The 19,702-nt window shown below is 37.5% G+C and overlaps 1 protein-coding gene across 2 annotated transcripts in view; it reads left to right on the top strand.

The window, feature by feature from the left end:
• The window catches only part of ddx1 (DEAD (Asp-Glu-Ala-Asp) box helicase 1), a 39,031-nt gene that overhangs the window by 6,314 nt on the left and 13,015 nt on the right, over window positions 1-19,702 (top strand). For both annotated transcript variants that reach the window (XM_043677525.1, XM_043677516.1), the window contains 14 exons: window positions 164-227; window positions 385-414; window positions 628-727; window positions 1,334-1,381; window positions 3,008-3,091; window positions 3,900-3,983; window positions 9,008-9,084; window positions 9,205-9,277; window positions 9,747-9,823; window positions 9,903-10,017; window positions 13,677-13,815; window positions 14,916-14,976; window positions 16,647-16,745; window positions 18,880-18,969. In XM_043677525.1, the coding sequence (XP_043533460.1) occupies window positions 164-227; window positions 385-414; window positions 628-727; window positions 1,334-1,381; window positions 3,008-3,091; window positions 3,900-3,983; window positions 9,008-9,084; window positions 9,205-9,277; window positions 9,747-9,823; window positions 9,903-10,017; window positions 13,677-13,815; window positions 14,916-14,976; window positions 16,647-16,745; window positions 18,880-18,969 (1,141 nt within the window). The remainder of the gene's footprint in view (window positions 1-163; window positions 228-384; window positions 415-627; window positions 728-1,333; window positions 1,382-3,007; window positions 3,092-3,899; window positions 3,984-9,007; window positions 9,085-9,204; window positions 9,278-9,746; window positions 9,824-9,902; window positions 10,018-13,676; window positions 13,816-14,915; window positions 14,977-16,646; window positions 16,746-18,879; window positions 18,970-19,702) is intronic.

Genomic DNA, 19,702 nt, shown 5'->3' with positions numbered 1-19,702 from the left:
TTCTTAATTCATCTGTTAAGATGAATTGTTGCCCCTTCAGGCTAAATCAGAACAATTATTTTCATGTTACAACTAGTATATGCTGGATTTTTAAAATTGTTTGGTCATAGTTATTAGTTATATATGTAGATACCTTTCTTCCTAATGTAGCGATTTTCTTCAGTCTTCCAACAGATATCCAAGCTGAATCTATACCTTTGATTCTGGGTGGTGGCGATGTGCTAATGGTGAGTATATTGCAATGTTTAAGTGTGTCCACAGTAATATTTGTTACAATTGGTTGTGTTGGCCTGGTTTATATTTTGTTCATTATATACAATTCTGAAGAATACGGAATGACATCTTATTCAACTTAGGTGCTCACTTCTAACCTCTAACTTACAGGCAGCAGAAACTGGCAGTGGCAAGACTGGAGTAAGTACAGAATAATTTAATATCAATTTTTGAAAATATCATGTGTAAAACAGAGTGATTGCTGATTAGACACCATTATGGTGAAATAAACAGTATTCAGCAAAATTGAATTCTAGATGTCAGAGTTCCTGAAAGGCGTTTGTAAAATTAATTGAGGTAGAATTTCAGTTACTGTATTGAGTACAATATTTTTTAACAAACATTTGTTTTTAGGCATTCAGTATACCAGTTATACAGATTGTATATGAAACGCTCAAGGACCACGAAGAAGGCAAAAAAGGGGGAAAAACATCTGTCAAGACTGGTGGTGCAGGTAATGATGCTAAGGTTGCTTTAATATGTAGATGAAAATGTCCCATTTTGAATGTATCTTTTTTGACTCCAGGAAAACAGCTGAAAAATACATTCTCCTAATATATGCACAGTATTCTGACTTGGGAATAACTTAAGATCACAAGATATGGCATTTGATATTTTTGTTGCATTTAAGAATAACTCTTGACTTGTCCTATCCTAAATATTTATGACATGTTGCAATTGAAATGTTCCTAGTTTTTGTTTTGAATTTGAAAATGCTATTTTTGTTTGCTAATATTGTGTAAATGTAAGCTTTGACAAGAGCTCATATTCAATGAGATCATGTGCTCATGTTCAATCTTTAAGAATAAAGATTTTAATATATTTGTTGTAGCACGGTATACAAAGGACTGAAAGTAAGAGAAAATAAAAATCAATTCTGTGAATTGATCAATGACAGTCTTGAATGTTCAGATATTTTCAAGCAAATTCCATAGTGTATTTTTTAAGATACTTAGAATTTGTGATCCTGATACCTAGAAGCACTGCATACTGTCAGTATTTTGAAACTTCAGTAACGTAATTTGGGAATTTTATTAATGCATGCTCTTTTCTCTTCCAGTATTTAGCAAATGGCAGATGAATCCCTATGATAGAGGTTCAGCCTTTGGTAAGTTAAATCTTATTTTTGTTAAATGTTAAACATAAAGATGATGTATGCTAGTTTTCTGGTTGCTATTTTTGAGCAATCACAAGAGCAAGTAAAGACATGAAAGTTTTAGGATGAAAATTTATAAAAATTGCAACTCTTGAAACTGCAATTTCATTAAAAATGCCTATGTAGAGTTATTTTAATTAAAAGTAATGTTGTTTTATTGACCATGAACGCAAATGATCAGCTTTATAATGTTTTTTTTTCAAATATGGCTTATGAAGAAAGCAGCCAGACATGTTCATATTAATGGGAGTAATTTTGTGACATGTGAATGTAAATTGCTTTAATTCATATGAAGGAGAAATGTCTCTTTTTTAATGTATTCCTGTTTTTTGGTTTTGTAACATTGCTTCACAGCATCCTAAATGAATTTTTCAAGGAATTAGTCCAGATTGATCAACTTTAATTGTTATACCACACTGAGGTACTGTATTGAAATTCAAACACCTCTGTTCCCAGAGTTGTCACAAAAGTTAAAAACTCTATAGAAGCACAACAGTTTTACAAAATTTCCCAATTTACCTGATTTTTCGCCCTTGGCGCAGGCTTCTGTACTTAACAAGAATTATTACTTATTAAAAGTGAATAGATTCTAGCAACAGAAACAATTGTAAATTATCAGCATGTAGGGTTTTTTTAAGTTAAAATCTAACCTCCTTATAAAACTTCCTGTATGCTGATAGATAGTGATGCTGAAAGTGCAGCAATCCCTTCCACAATCCTTATTTTTTAAACTAGTCCTTTACAACTTCATCCCTAATCAAAATTGAAGAATAATAATAAGATGCAATAAATACACAATTATAGCATTATGGTCAACCATACCCATCTGTCTTCTATGCTTCTATTAATTAACCTGCTATGCATCATCTCCCCTAATGAAGTGTATTCCATGTCTTGATAAACTATTTGACAAGGATCAAGAGAATTTTGTTCTTCAGGAATCTTGGCCAGTCCTGAACCTGTTCTTATTTAAATAGTTATTTAAAGAACTGCTGAGTTCTTCCTTTTATCTTCATACAAAGAATTGAGCTATCCCTTCCTTCTTAATTTCTCTCCTAGACATGATTAATTGGTTCAGTAGAGACCAGGAGATGAATTAGCAACCCACTTCACTTTGAATTGTTTGGTAAAATTTGAATGTTTATCCTTGGTGACTTAACATAGTCTGGTTTATTTCAAATCAATGTATAATGCAGAGAAGGGAGATACACAATGCATAATGTAGCTCTGCATAGCTTGGTACAAAGGGGCACTGGAGTTAACCTTCAAACTCTGCTTATTCATTTAAACAGGTTTGCACAAAGGGATGGTACAAGTCCGTAGCTTCCTTCCCCATGCTTAGTTGTTTAATATATTTTGAAACCAGTTGTGTTTCTTGGCTAAAGAAATTAAAGAATAAAGAACAAAGATATGTAAATGAAAGTGAAATTTAAAAAAAAAATTCGTTGTGATATAACTTGTGTTGAAACAGACTCGAGCAATTTAATAGACTATACTGTGACAGTGAAAACTAGCATTATTTTTCCAATTTTAGCTTATTGCTAATGTGTTAATCATTTTGTTTCTTATTTTTCTCAGCCATTGGATCCGATGGCATGTGTTGTCAGAGCAGGGAAGTAAAAGAGTGGCATGGATGCAGGTCCACAAAGGGAGTGATCAAGGGTAAGTGTGGAAAATTAGATGTTATTGAACCAGCTTCTATAATTAAAACTGCTGAAGTGCTCTAATGTTTGGATGTTGAGTGCAGCCTCAACATTTCTTTCTGAAGTTGGCTCATAAAAGATTTAGTGCAACCTTTGAACAACAATCTTTTTCCGATGCTCGTCAAACTGTAGAATTTGGGGGGTAAGTTGTCTCCTTTTCTGTTCTTGAAGGATTAATTGACTCTATTTGGTGCTGTATCTTTTTCACTTACAAATATACAATAAATAAGGTAGACCAAGTTATGCATATTGATATTTCAAGTAACTGTTACAATGTTTAGTAAGATTTACAGTGATTTTAGAAATTCAGTAACTGGATCTTTCATGTGGAATTGTATTGAATTGTACAATCTTTAGTTTTGTGCTATGTTTTAAATGTGCATAAAACTGGCATTAATATGAAAAGTGCAGAAAATGGCTACACTGCTAATACTTCAGAATATATTTGAGGATTACCAACATTTATAATGAATGTGTTATAACATGGGTCAAATCAGAATTTCAAAAAAGCTTGTTACCTGGCTTATTTATTTCTAGCATTTCCAGTTTTTTGTGATTTTGATTTCTGACATTCGCTGTTTTATCTATTCTGCTTTGTAATCTTCCCTCTGAAAAAATAGATGAATTCTTTTCCAGCTCTTGTTCAATTACAAGCTATTTAAATTTTCTATTAGTAAAAACTTCTATCAATTTTCAAATGAGTTTTGAAATGTAATTACAACAGTGTTTCTGGATGTTGGCATTTGTCTTATCCTCTTTACAAACAGGCAAATATTACTATGAAGTACATTGCCATGATCAAGGCTTGTGTAGAATTGGTTGGTCTACCTCACAGGCATCACTAGATTTGGGTAAGTTATTTAACCTAAGTATCTTTTCCTGAGCTTACATCAGGATTAAATTGTTCATGAATTTGATGGTTAATACTTAACTGCAAAATAAAAAATGCATGGTATGTTCAGTTTTATCCTATGTGAAATTCTGTAAAAGTGGTAGCTATTTTAAGCACTACTGTACTTTTTCATACTGTATCAGGTACAAATATTAATGAGTAGTATATGTATTGAATCCATGTTCTTTTGCTGTAGCACCTAGATAGTGTAAATGGGATTGAAACAAAACAAATCCTACTTTCTTAATTGCTGACTGAGCTTGCTGAGCACACAAACTAAGGTGATCTCATTGGTACAGCCCCTCCTGAAGGACGCTGATCCCTGTCGTCCACCTTGTGGGCCCCCCCCCTCCATGGCAATATAGATGTGTCCCTCCACCATCTGGACTGTAGTGTTTGAAAAAGATGCCTCATCACAATCTCTCAAAAGGAATTAAGGCCTGGGCAATAAGTGCTGGTTTTGCCATTAACTCTCTTTTTTTAATGTTTGATATTTTCACTATATAAGAACCCCCTTTCATATTACTTTTACAATAGAGGTAAAGATCTAGCTACCTCAAGCACAAACTATTTCTTTTTGAAGGTAATGATTGTTTAATCGTGGAGATGATGACGTAGTGGTAATGTCAATGGGCTAGTAATCCAGAGAACAAGGATAATGTCCTACGTTTGAGTCTTACCATAGCAGGTAGTGAAATTTGATTAGAATTAAGATACCTGCAATTAAAACCTACTTTAATGGTGACCATGATTGTTGCAAAAGTCCATCTGATTCAGTAAAATTATTTACGGGAAAAAAATTGTCATTCTCAACTTGTCATCTAAAAATGAATCCAGATCCCCTTTTCATGTGGTTCACTCTTAACTGCCCTCTGTAATAGCATCAAGACAGCAATTGCCTAAATTTGGCAAGTCACTCTGCTGGTATTTACCTCTTACAAGATCTAACAAAACAAATTAAACTGCAGGGATGGCCAAGGCACCTGATTAAAGGCTATAATAAAACTTCTCAACTTTAAAGAGCAATGTTAAGTTTAAATCCGGTGACTTCTCCCATATCAGGTGGCATTGGTTTCCTGACATCAGAGCAGCTTCTACCATGTGTTTGTCACCTACATCCATGAGCTTGCTGCCATGTGATTAGCTATATCCACCCCACACCAGATTTCCAACTTCCTCTGGTCCCACTACCAAACTCTGCAATGGTAGGACTAATACAAACTGTCTTTTTTGTGAAACCAAATATGGTGCTCAAGTAATTTTTTCCCCCATCTGGTCAATTATCTATTGTGTCCCTGACAATTTCTGCATTACAGTATTGACTATGCTTGCGAAGTGCTACATTGGTTGCAAACCTTTGAAACATCTAGTGGTTATGAAGAATGTGTTGTATAAATGCAGCTTTTTTTCCCCAAAAGATTATTCCCTTGGGTATCCTTTCTTCCTCTAGTGACAAAGGCTTGGGTCATATGTACCCAGGTCTGTCATGTCGCTTTTTCAGGTTACTAATTTTTTTTAAGTCAATTTTCAAACATATGCATCACTGGCAGGCCAGAATTTTTTTGCCTATCCCAAGTTGTCCTTGAGAATGTGGTGCTGAGCTGCAACCTTGAACTGCTGCAGTCAATGTGCTGTGGCTAGATCCACCACGCCTTAGGGAATTTCAGGATTTTGACCCAACGACAGTAAAGGAACAGTCATATATTTCCAAGTCAGGATAGTGACTGGCTTTGAGGGGAAATTGCAGGTAGTGGTGTTCATGTATCTATTGTCCTTGTCTTTCTAAATGGGAATGGTAATGGATTTGGAAGATGGTGTGGGGCAGATGGAGTTTAATTTAGATAAATATGAGGTGCTGTATTTTGGAAAAGCAAATCAGAACAGCACTTGTACACTTAAGGGTAAGGTCCTGGGGAGTGTTGCTGAACAAAGAGACCTTGGAGTGCAGGTTCATAGTTCATTGAAAGTAGAGATGCATATCGACCGGATAGTGAAGAAGGCACTTCCTTTATTGGTCAGAGCATTGATTGTAGGAGTTGGGAGGTCATGTTGCGGCTGTACAGGACATTGGTTAGGCCACTTTTGGAATATTCCGTGCAATTCACGTCTCCTTCCTATCGGAAGGATGATGTAAAACCTGAAAGGAGGACATTGCTAGGGTTGGAGGATTTGAGCTATAGGGAGAGGCTGAATACGCTGGGGTTATTTTCCTTGGAGCGTTAGAGGCTTATAAAATCATGAGGGGCATAGATAGGATAAATCGACAAAGTCTTTTCCCTTGGGTCAGGGAGTCCAGAACTAGAGGGCGTAGGTTTAGGGTGAGGGCGGAAAGATATAAAAGAGACCTAAGGAGAAATCTTTTCACACAGAGGGTGGTACGTGTATGGAATGAGCTGCCAGAAGGAAGTGGTGGAGGCTGGTACAATTGCAGCATTTAAAAGGCATCTGCATGGCGAAATGAATAGGAAAATTTGAGGGGGGATATGAGCCAACTGCTGGCAAATGAGACTAGATTAGTTTAGGATCTCTGGTTGACATGGATGAGTTCACCGAAGGGTCTGCTGCTTTACTGTACTTCTGTATGATTGACCTCTGGTGAATTTCTGGAATGCATTATGTCACTAGTGCTGCTAACGAATGTTAGTGGTGGAGGGACTGGATGTAGTGCCAGTCAAGTGGGCTGCCTTCTTCTGGGTGATGTACAGTTTCTTGAATTGTTTTTTGTGCTGCATCAACCACAAGTGAAGAGTATGCCATTATACTCCTGACTTGGACCTTGTAGATGGTGGACAGGCTCTGGGGAGTCAGGAGGTGAGTTACTTGCTATGTATTTGTAACCCCTGACCTGCTCTTGTAATCACTATTCTTACATGGCAAGTCCAAGTTCAATGGTAATCCGCCTGGATATTAATGGGAGTTCAGTAATTGTATCATTGAATGTGAAGGGGCAGTGGTTCGATCGCCTGTCTTATTTTGGAGATGAGCATTACCTGACATTTGTGTGGTGCAAATGTTAGTTGCCGTTTGTCAGCCCAACCAGGATATTGCCCAGATCTTGTTGCATTTGAACATGGACGACTTCTATTTACAAAAATGTTTTTTTTTTTAATCTTCACCATTGTTTGTTTCTATATATGAAGAAATTCCAGTAATCATGAATAATTTTCAAGACCAATGCAAAGTAAGCAATTAATATTTTCACCATTCCCAGTAAGTGTTTGGTAGACATTTGTATTCAGTCTGTTATGATCTAGTAGATAACAGTGCTGCAGCAGGTGGAATTTGAACCTGCACTTCTGGCACAGTGTCAGGAGCACTAGTTCTGCACCACTAGTCAAAATGTGTGGCGCTGGAAAGGCACAGCAGGTCAGTCAGTATCTGAGGAGCAGGAGAGTTGACGTTTCAGACATAAGCCCTTCATCGGGAATTCCTCCAATGCTTTTTCAGTGCCGCCCTTTTCAACTCTGATTCTCCAACTCTGCAGTCCTCCCATTCTCTGTAAATGTTATGTTGATATCCCTCCAGTAGATTCAGCATTCATGTAGATATGACATGAAGCTGCTGTCCCATGCACCCACAATACAGAAAATATTAAGAGTGTCTGTTCAACATTAAGTGAACTTTAGTGTGTGCTAAATAAATTTGCCAAAACAAAGTTAAGAATTTAATTAAATATGGAGCATCATTGCTTCAAATTTTAATTATTGTTCAAGATCTTAAAGTTGACAAATTAAAATGAAATTTAAAAACAAACTTATCTTTTCTCTCTCATCCTCTGTTCCTGTCTCTACTCCACTTTGGTAATGAGTGTAACATCACATAACTTATTCTTATTTACAGTTCGTAGTTTAGACCCATCATGGCTCCATCAAATGCCTTCAAAAAGATTTGGCTGAGGAGACGCACAGTTGCTTGCTCTGCTCTCTCAGGTTGCAGATCTACTTTCACTTGCTAATAACCGCAAGTCACATTTCATTTGATCAATTCAATGGATAATACCACTTAATGATGTGGGACCATGAATTTTGAGATGCACACAAATGTTTGAGGTACATACTTTTTGTTAAGAAACATCAGGTTTATTCCGATAGCTCAATTTCCACCCTCTTAGGTGACTCCAGATCACTGGAGGGGGGGAAAGAAAGCATTTTTGAGAGACTGCGAAGGTCTGATACACAGACATACGTGGGACCAGCCTGGAATGTTTAAAAATCTGATGGACTGATTTCTTGCTGCCAAATGTTTCTGAACCTGAGTTCAGGAGTGAAGAGCTTATGCCCGAAATGTCAACTGTCCTGCTCCTTGGGTGCTGCCTGACCTGCTGTGCTTGTCCAGCACCACTCTTTTTGACTCTGACTCTCCAGCATTTGCAGTCCTCACTTTCTTATAAATAAACTTCCCCTACTACACCACAAAGCCCCACTAAATATTTTAAAAACTTTTAATTATACTTCGATGATTTGGCAATTCTGACTTCACGTGATTGCAAATGACTTTCCTATTACTTCCATGCTAGTCAGTAATCTTGTTTTTTGTTATTCTCTTGGCTAATCTTAAATCGTCACTTCTGATCATTTTCAAACAATGTACTAAACAATGACACAGGTAATCTGTATTAGACCAGATACATGTTGATGAATCTATAGTCTATCTGATTCTTGTATCATTTTAAAATTTTTATAAACATATATATAATCTTTTTGGGCAGAGATTAAATTTGGGAACAAAATCCATCTTTAAGCAATCAGGTGAGAATCGTTTCTCAAAGCAAGATGATTAAATTATCATCCACAGTGGCAATGAGGTTTAATCATGAGTTTGATATGATACATACAGAGGAGATGTTTCCAATTGTGAAGGAGGCAAAAACAAGGGTCCCTAATTATATTATAGTCATGAATAAAATTGAGGTGAAGGTGTTTTGATTGACGGATGTTCTTGATTTAACAGCTGATCTTTTTTTTTCTGGGGAATTCTGAATAGGTACTGACAAATTTGGCTTTGGATTTGGTGGTACTGGAAAGAAGTCCCATTGCAAACAGTTTGACAGCTATGGAGAGGTACTTGCACTTAACCCTTGCTATCTCAATGAAAGTTGAATGTAATTCAACATGGTGTGGTTTTGTTTGTATGTTGCAGTTCTGCTCATGACTCTTTTCATGTTACTTTTTACGTTTTAGGAATTTACCATGCATGATACCATTGGATGCTATATCGATCTTGATAAAGGAAATGTAAGCTTTTCAAAAAATGGTAAGCTTTCCCCAAGATGTTCTGCATTTACTGCTCTTAATTCAAATATGCTGGCTTAAAAGCAGATGTGAGTCTCTGGTGTAAGTATTTTTGGCTTTTATAATTTTCCTGCTCCGTCTCTCAAATGATTAACTTTTCGTAATGGATGACTTGACGTAATGGACGATTGTATATCTGGCCATCTCTTATAATTAAACTGTATGTTTCAGTGTACAGTTAGATAATGTGACCACTAGTTTATTTTCTTCCCCCTCGTACTGTTCCTCACTCTATTCCTCATTTGCTGTATATCTGTGAAGGAGATTTGTGAATGGAAAAATTATTAGAAGAATCTCAATCTTGTGTAACGACTGAAACTTAATTGATAGACACAATCCGTTTGCTTTAACACAGATTGTTTAACACTCTCTGGTTATATCTCACTTGCAAAATAACTATTTATTGTTTTTGAGTTGTTTGTTTTTTTCAGGGAGAGATCTTGGACATGCCTTTGATATTCCTGCTCATTTAAAAACCCAAGGCTTATTTGCTTCTTGTGTTTTAAAGGTAATTTTCTCCATCACTTGAGACAAATTTTATGATTAGCAAATAGTCCTGATAACTAAAAGTCTTTGTTGCATCCTAGAATGCTGAACTTAAATTTAACTTCGGTGAGGAAGAATTCAAGTTCCCGCCAAAAGATGGTTTTACAGCACTAAGCAAAGCTGTCGATGGCCATGTTGTAAAGTCGCCACATACTGGTACGTTAGAAGTAATATGTTGACTTTCCAACTCCTTTGAGTAATTCAGAAAATTAAAATGTTAGTTGATCTCTCTGCAATCTATTAATCTATATTAGCAATCTAGCTACATAGCTTTGATAAAACTTGTTTCTAATACTACCAGTTAGGCCATTTGGGCAAGGACTTAGGAGTTTGCAACTGTTTGGTTAGAATAGTTCAATATGAAGCTGAAAATAAAATTTCAAAGCTATCTTGGTACAGCAGCAGTTATGTTCCACTCATATCTCTGCATGTCATAGGAATATCATGGAACTGGAGAAGACATAAAGACAGTAAGCGATCCAGCCAACTTGCGTTCCTATCTATGATAGTCTAAATGTGACTCCACATTCTCACCAATGTGGTTGACTCTTCAGTGCCTCTGAAATGGCCAAGAAAGCTTGTCCCGGGTATTGTCAATTTGCTGCAATTTGACTTAGTTGATTAGGTAGGGCTTGCCTAGATGATGAGAACCAGGGGGATTCTGTCCTTGTTGCAATGTGGGAGGGAAGTGATGGTGTGTATACCTGTGCCATGTCTGGATCAGGTTGGGTTGTATTTGCCAGTTAGTGCATTCCTCATGATTTTCATTTTGCATATTCTGCCCTGAGAAACACATTATCTCGCGCAGATAAAATCTGTGTTCTCTATTTTAAGTGTTCACAGGCAATATATTTAAATTCCTTTATATAACTTTGGTTATATAAAAAGCACTCTGAACTAACAGTCAGACTTCTCCGACCAGGTGAAGGTCTCAGCCTACTCAGCCTCACCGAATTCATCTCCACATACGTCCCCACAACATTAGGGACTCCACCTCCACCAAGGCGGCTTTTTCCATGGTCCCCAATGTCTCATCTTCACCATGGACATCCAGTCCCTATTCACCTCCATTCACCATGACCAGGATCTCCAAGCCCTCTGCTTCTTCTTGTCCTGACATCCCCACCCGTACCCTTCCACTGTCACTCTTATCCATTTGGCTTAATTGGTTCTCATCCTCAACAATTTCTCCTCCAGATGAAAGTAGTAGCCATGGACACCCGCTTGGGGCCCCAGCTCTGCCTGTCTCTTTGTCGGCTGAGTTATACATTTTATCTTCCACAGTTAAACTGGCAACACTCCCCGCCTTTTTTCCTTCACTACTTTGACTGCATCTATGCCATCTCGTGCTCCCATGAGGAGGTTGAACAGTTCATCAACTTCTTCATCACAATCCACCCCGACCTTAAATTCACCTGGACCATCTCTGACACTTCTGTCCCCTTCCTGAATCTCTCCATCTCCACCAACTGTGACCAGCTCCACACTGACATTTTCTACAAACCCATCAACTCCCACAGCTACCTGGATTACACCACCTCCCACCCTACCTCCTGCAAAAATGCTATCCCTTATTTCCACTACCTCCGCTGCATGTGCTCCCAGGAGAACCAGTTCCACCACAGAACATACCAGATGGCTGCCTCCTTTTTAAAGACTGCGATTTCCCATCCCACGTGGTGGTTGATGCCCTCCAGCGCACCTCATCCACTTCCCGCACCTCTGCCGTCGAACCCTACCCCTCCAACTGCAACAAGGACAGAATCCCACTGGTTCTCATCATCTATCCCACCAGCCTCTGTATACATCGCATCATCCTCCACCCATTTCTGCCACTTACAAATGAACCCTACCATCAGAGAGATATTTCCCTCACCACCCCTATCTGCTTTCTGTAAAGGCTGTTCCCTCCGCAACTACCTCGTCAGGTCCACTCCCCCTAACAACCCACCCTCCCCTACCAGCACCTTCCCCTGCCACTGCAGGAATTGCAAAACCTGTGACACCTCCCCCCACCATTGCAAAACCTGTGCCCACACCTCCCCCCCCCATCCCCCAACCTCCATTTAGAGTCCCAAAGCAGCCTTCCATATTGATCAACATTTCACCTGGACTTCCACACCTATCATTTACTGTATCCGATGCAGCTGCCTCTACGTTGGGGGGACAGGTTGCCTACTCGCAGAGCCCTTCAGAGAACATTTCTGGGACACCTGCACCTTTTACCCCCGCCTCTATCCACCAGTTGCACTCTCAGCTACCTTTCTCTCTCTCTCTTTCCTCCCTCCCTCCCCCCCCCACATACCTTCCCACTTATCTCTCAACCCCCAGGCCTCCCAGCCTCGTTCCTTTTGAAGGGCTTTTGCCTGAAACATCTACTTTCCTGCTCATCGGATGCTGCCTGACCTGCTGTGCTTTTCCAGCACCACACTCTTGAGACAATTAGCAATCCTCATCCATGAGCACCAACTAGCCACTAAACGCCATGACCGGCTGTCCCTAATAGCCACACGCTGATGATAAGGACCAGAAATTCAGTTGGAACAATACAACGATCATAGGACAAGCTAAACAGAGGACAGCCAGAGAATTTCAAGAAGCATGCAACTCATCCACAGAATCCATCAACAAACACAGACCGAGACCCAAAATACTGGCCACTACAATGATCAATTGGAACCGGCACCCTGGAGCTGCAGAAACTGAACCAAATAAATTCCAGAAGAGAGAGTACAGCAGCGTTTCACACTGAAGATGTCATCTAGACAGGGGATGAAACGTCTGTAAATCAACTTCCCAGCTCAGCGAACTTACTCACAAATATGGCAACTGGCATCTGAGCTACAAATCTTTATGCAAACCTTGATACCATGTAATTTGGACCAGCAACCAAAACAAAATGAGTTAGATGGGTAGGTTTTAAGAGGCATTTTAGAAGAATAGAAAGTAACAGGTGTAAGGAAGAAATTCTAGAGCTGTAAACAGTTGGCAAGTGACACAATAGCTGCTGCTAATGTGTTGAATGCAGAGATTTCAGAGGGTTTTGACTGGAGAGAGAAAGGAGCAAGGTGATAGAAGCTATGAAAATAAGGATAAGAATTGCAATGTTGAGGTTTTGTTGAATCTGAAACCTCTGTAGGTAAGTGAGCATGATAAACAGGACTTGGTGCAAGTTAGGATAAGGCCAAGGAATGCTAGGTAAGGTCAGTTTCTACGGAAGGTGGAAGATGAGAGGCTGACCAGGAAATCATTAGAAAAGTCATGTCAAAATTAACTAGCAAATGGGGAAGTAGTTGCTGATTGACACAGTGAATATTAAGAATATTTTTAAAGGAGAGTGAGATAATGAGATGAGCAAGTTCACAAGTGAACCCAATGTAATTGAAGACTGCTACCTGGATTGAGGGAAAGCCAAAACTTGACAACAGTGAGGAGGAATTCAAACAGCCTCAATGATACCTAATGTAGTGTTTTTCCAAAACACACAATGCTTTGGATTTCTAATGTCTCAAGTAAAAACAAAGTGCTGGAAAATATGAACAGGCAACATCTGTGGAGAGGGACACTGTTAAAGTTTCAAGTCAACAATGTTTTGTCACAACTATTGACCTCATTTCAGGACTGTTGAATTAAATAATAATTCTGGATAAATCCATGATTGTGAAATTTCCAGATGTTTGGTCATGACTTTGGCTTGTTCATTCTGTAGGTGGTTGAAAATGTCACTGAAACTGTAAACTAAGAGAATTCCTTCAGACCATACCTGATCATAAGTTATGAGAGAAACCAATTCAGTAATGTTCATTCTTTTCCAGGTACAGCACAAGTGGCTCAAACTAAAAACTTACCAAATGCTCCAAAGGCACTCATTATTGAACCATCAAGGGAACTGGCTGAACAAACCCTGAATAATGTCAAGCAGTTCAAGAAAAATATTTCTGATCCCAAACTAAGGTAGCTTGTCTTCAAAGCTTTTGCCCCTTTTTTTCCCCCTTACCCCAGCCATCCAATAAATAATTGTACTGTTGGACCAACTGTCCTTTACTTGCTATGGGTCGTTTATACTTCTCAGACTATCACAAATAATGGCCTTAATGGGATTATCTGGTTGGTGATGCCATTGCACTTGAACATTCTGAAATCACGAATCATTTCTATTGTATTTAATTTCAACTGTAATTTGTTATATCCTGCATCTTTGTCCAGCATTCTATTAACTCTGAGAATACATTGCATTATTTTCAGTTATTTTGCTTGCGCAGGAATGAGAAGTTTCTGACACTTGGTAGAATTCTGACTTTTGGTCAAAGAATGTGTCAAATTTTTGTTTGTCTTGTATATTTACAGAGTCAAGGCATAAAATTGCCAAGCTATCATTTCCTCAAGTGGCAGTATGGCATAGAAATATGCTGATGATAAAGCACGTTTTTGTGTGTTGAAATAATTCTGTGCAAGTATTGTTTGTAAATGTTTAACCAAATGTTTTGGTTAGACTGCATTCCAATTGGCAGTGTGCCCAAAATGCTTTGGAACAGTCAAGCTGTCAGTTACGTTGTATGTATGAATCGTCAGTGGAAGGTAACCAAGAACGTTTTTAGTTTCTTCCCTTTTTGACTTACCATCCGGAGAACAATTCCATAGATGCTATCAGCCCTCCAACATCACTCATCATTGCATACCTAGAGAAAACTTTACACCGCACATTGAGAAAATATATCTCCACATAGTGTCATTTCATTTTGCAGCGGTGTTCACCAGATAGTCACTGAGATTAGAATCCCAATTTTGACTTTCTCTTCCTCTGACCGCAAGGTTTTTATTTTGTTGCACCAACTCATTCAGAAAGGACAGGGCACTTTTGTCTCTGATTTGATCTTCACAGATATATATGTTCAGATTCAATAGTACAAATGCTGATTTTTAAAGATAAATGTTTTGGTTAATTTACAACAGTCCTTTTGGGAAACTACGAAACCCAACTACTGAACTGTGTTGTACTCTTTTGTTCGTGCATGGATAGTCTTATTTTGGGACTCTCTCTTGTTCTGTTTTAGGGAGCTTCTGATAATTGGTGGTGTTTCTGCAAAAGATCAGCTAGCTGTCCTGGAGCAAGGAGTAAGTTTTCACTTTTTTACTCTGAAGAAAATGCGTTGATGTACACATTTATTTGTGATTTCACTGAACATGTCAGCTGAACAAAGTAACCTGGAATAAATTTATGGTACATGAGTTAAAAGATTCAACAGTAGTTGCAGTGATGTTCTGTGCACAGCAGTACCAAGCATGAGCTAAAAGTGGATTGTGATGGTCTAGGTTGTGAATGGTGTCTGAATATAAATAATTCTCCTTTCCAAGCACTGATGAAACCCCAAAGTTTGTCAGTCCCAAATTTTATTTTCTTTTAAAACAACTTCTATATCCTAATATATACTACCATTAATCAATTATTGTGACTTAACGGAGAAACAGTAATATTATTTTCAATGTATTTTTAAATTACTGCCAATAGTTTCCATAGCAAGCTATTGATGTAAAATATAGCCATTGCAAATGTATTTTTAATGTTTTTGCTTTGTGTATTTGCACAATTTTCTTTTGGGGCTACTTAAAACCAACCACTGCCAAACATCTCATACTGCTAATGAATAGTTGTTTTGAGAAACTGTGTTTTTTTAACCTTCACTTTCCTCATTATAAATGCACACCATCAGCCCCACCAACAAAAAAGGCATCTTGTTGACATCCATTTCTTCCTGAGGTTGTATTCTCTAATTATTATCTAGATCTGCAATTTCATTCCCTAAACCTTTCTTTTGGAGCTTTCCTTTGCCTTTTCCTAACCATTCCATTTTGCATAAAATATCCTTTTGCTGTTCCTACTCCCCCTCCCAATTTCACACCACAATCATTTGTTCTCCCTCACGAGCACCCATCTAATTCCCTTTGTTCAACTTTATTACTGTACTCTGATTCTCTTGCAGTAAGGATCAGCATACCGTTGACCTTTCTGATTTCTATCTGCATCTGTGTATTGACATTGACACTTATTGCTCTCTTATAAGAAATACTTTGCGTGTCTTCTTCCTGCCAAAGTTGATAACCTCCTCACTTATCCATGTTATATTTAAATTGCTATGTTCTTACCGACTAATTTGTATGTACCCTTTCAAGGACTCTATGCATCAGCCTCTTCCAATTTTGTCTCAGCCAAAAACTTGGAAATATTCCACTTTCCCCCCTCATCCAAATCCCAGAAGGCTCAGTATGCCCGTTGACCTATGCTGTTTTCTTTCTGATGACCAGTGCTCAATTCATGCCAGTATATTACCCTTATTCCATGCACTCTAATTTTGTATGTTAACCTCCTTTCTGGGACCTTCTCAAGCTTTCATGATGTACAGTTTTCTGTGTTCTCTGACAATTGTGTTAACCCCCATCTTTAAAAGAGAGGTTAAATTAATTTATGCATTTTATCACTTCACTCTGAAGACAATTTATTAAGAACAAAATTCAGCTTTATTTTGGTAATGTTTTTATGTCTTTATCAACATTAAATTTAAACTTGAGCTTTGACAAAATTTAACTGAATCTATTACACGCCGTCAACATGGTTTATTTGGATCTCCTTAGTTTGTAATACTAAGCTATTTTGTTTTATTTTTCTCAAGGTGCCTTTCTTGAAAACCACATTTTCAGCAATTATTCAAGCTTTTAGTTCTATCCTACATTTGAAGTCTTGATGGCATTAAATTACAAATAAATGAATTTTTTGGCCTATTCTCCAGGTGGATATTGTTGTCGGAACTCCTGGAAGAGTAGATGACCTTGTCTCAACAGGAAAACTGAATCTGTCCCAAGTTAGATTCTTGGTGTTGGATGAAGCTGTAAGTGTTTATTCATCAAAACTGAAATGCTGTCGCTGTCACTGTCACTGCCAATCCTGCAAATTGAATAGCATCTGTGCTCATCTTCACCAGCACTTTTTCATAACTTCACATACTATCTGTAATCTCTGTTTCAATAAAACAGCTTTTAGTTACTTTTAATTCTGTCTTCTAAGCTGCAAGACTGATTCAGGTACCTGTTAAATGAATATGACAGACTTACAAGACCCGACTGTGAGGCCTCACCGCTTTCGAATTACATCTGTGGCATATTGATCAGAAAGTTGCAATTGATGAGCCAATGCTGCTACCAAGGGCTCAATACTTCACTCACTAAGGAGCCAGTAGGGATTTGCGTTAACAGTCTAAATTTTGAATGAGATACTTTTGAAAATATTGGTGTGAAATTTTAAAATGTAAGGAGCCAACGGTCAATTTGTAACTTCACAATGGGAGGCCCTCTTATATAATTTTTCAAACTCATGATTTTTTTGTACTATTTCTTCACTTTAGAACCTTTTTTAAAAATCTGATTAATCGTATTAAAAAGTAAAATGTATGAATTTGAGATGACTTGCCAGCATTTTGAGTGTCACACTTTAAATTGATATATCTGATCAAAATTATTGTACCTTTTTTTAAAAAAATCTTAACGTTTTTCAAATTGTGAAATGTGTACAGAAAAGGGATTTTTCCTGTGCCGTTTTACTGCTGTAGCCTATTGTAACCCTGAATGTTCAGATTCTCTGGTGCCATGACTGTCTCCTTTTTGCCTGCCCAAGCCTGTGCTGCTGGGTTTCAAGGTAGCTCGCCTCCCACAAGGTAGCTGTAATTCTTACCACCATGATTGTAGCAAATTCACCAGGATATTTATCCTGTGTTGGTGGTCTGTTGCACTGCTGACCACAAAATTCAGGCCAACATTTTGTTCATTCTTCAGAAATACTTACATTGTGTTTTTATTTTAAAATGGTGTAGACTAATCTTACTATTATGGGAAACAGTTTGAGCATTTTACCATCCTATATCTTACAGTAAAAACAAAAATCAAAGTTTTAGATTTTGTCAAATATTTATTTATACAAAACCCTGTTTTATTTACCTTAGCCTTAGGTGTGTTAGCATTGTGTTGACGTTTTTCTTTTGAGTCAAAAGAAGGTACCTATTGTTTAAAAAAGAACAAAGTTTAATGTGTCATATGTTCATGGAAGTTCTCTGGTTGTGTAGGTAATAAGTCTAAACTTTGTGCTAAGTATTTACAAAGAGAAAGGAGGATTCTTTGAAAGGGACAAGTCAACCGTGGTTAACAGAAGTTAAGGATGGTATCGAATTGAAAGAAAATAAACGTGACACATGGCGAATATTAGCTCTGAGTCAGAGGTTTGGACAAGTTTTAAACATTAGTGAAACTTTGGGGAAAGCAGAAAATGCCAGAAGAGCTAAATAAATATTTTTTCTGAGTAGAAAACATTAATAGAATAATCAAAGGCAAAAGGAGGAGAGGAAATAAATACTAGAACTAGCACTAGAGGTAATTAATGGGGCTAAAGACAAAATCATGCACTGACCTAGTGATATATTTCCTAGGATATTCAAGGAGATAGCTACAGAGAAAGCAAATGCAATGTTAGTAATCCTCCAGGAATCCTTGGATTCTGGTAAAGTTCCAGAGGATTAAAAACCTGTTAGTGTAACATCTTTATTCAAAAATGGAAGGACACAAAAAAACAGGGAGCTAAACACCAGTTAGCTTAGTGTCTGTTATTAGGAAAATGTGTAGAGTCTGTTATAAAGAATGTGGTAATAGAGCATTTAGAAATGCATTGTCTGAAAGTATTGAATCTGTAGAATTTACTGCAGAGGACTGTTGTGGCTGGGTCATCAAGGTTCAGCCAGATTTTTAATCTGTAAGGGAATCCAGGGTTATTGGGAAGAGGCAGGAAAGTGAAGTTCAGGATTATCAGACCAGCCATGAACAGTTCGATGGCAAATGACCTACTACTTCCACATATAAAAGGTTGGATTAAAAGACATCACATATTTGAAAGTTGAAAAAATATTTGTATACAAGATTTATGTTGCATATTTCTTGCTGACTTCACATGGAACTATCTTGTGTGATTGCTACTTGCAGGATGGACTGCTTACTCAAGGCTACTCAGACTTCATTTCAAGAATACATTCTCAGATCCCTCAAGTAACATCTGATGGCAAAAGGTTGCAGGTATGAACTTTGTTAAGCAAGGCAATGACATTTTAACACCTTGTAACATCAAGGTGTCTTGTTTGAAGATCACATGGGGATTCTTTTGATATTTCATGTAATTTTGGTCAGGCTGGGTATTTAGCACAATCGGGGAATCACTGCTTTTGGTTTTGTTTGTCTCATTGATTTCAGAATTCTGAAATTTGCTTTTGAAAAAGACTAATTATTTTCATCAGCTGCAAACTGAAATTTAATTAATTATTTACAAATTTTACCAGACTTCCTTGACACAAAAATAAATGTGATAAAGGCTTCAAGAGTTGAACCAAACATTTTTTTTAAAATGATCCCATATGTAGAAATGGCTGTTAAAAAAATATTCCAATTCTGTGATTGGGCTGTTTTCTTTAAAAAAAACACTTGGGTTTCTTAATATATCACATAATTTGCCTTTGCAGAAAATCCAGTCTGACTTCATTAATGAAATTAAAGCGGATTGGTACTTTTCAAATTACAAAAGTTGCTAGAAAGTGATATTTGGAAACTTGGCTGGTAAAGGATCTTTTATTCATGTTTTGAAATTGTTTTTTGAAAGCATTACCTTCTTGCAATTGGGAACTACAAGAGCTATTCAATTTTGTGAGCCAAATATTTTGTCAAAAATTGCAAAGTGCTCTTTCCATTTTTTTTAAACTCATAAGTACAATGAGTAGGTAAAGAATAAAAGACCTTGGAAGTCATCCTCTGCCGT

Source organism: Chiloscyllium plagiosum, chromosome 3, assembly GCF_004010195.1.
Source record: "Chiloscyllium plagiosum isolate BGI_BamShark_2017 chromosome 3, ASM401019v2, whole genome shotgun sequence".
In the NCBI taxonomy this organism is placed as follows: Eukaryota; Metazoa; Chordata; class Chondrichthyes; order Orectolobiformes; family Hemiscylliidae; genus Chiloscyllium; species Chiloscyllium plagiosum.
The sequence above is the reverse complement of the archived record's forward strand: the minus strand, read 5'-3'. Positions and strand labels throughout refer to the sequence as shown.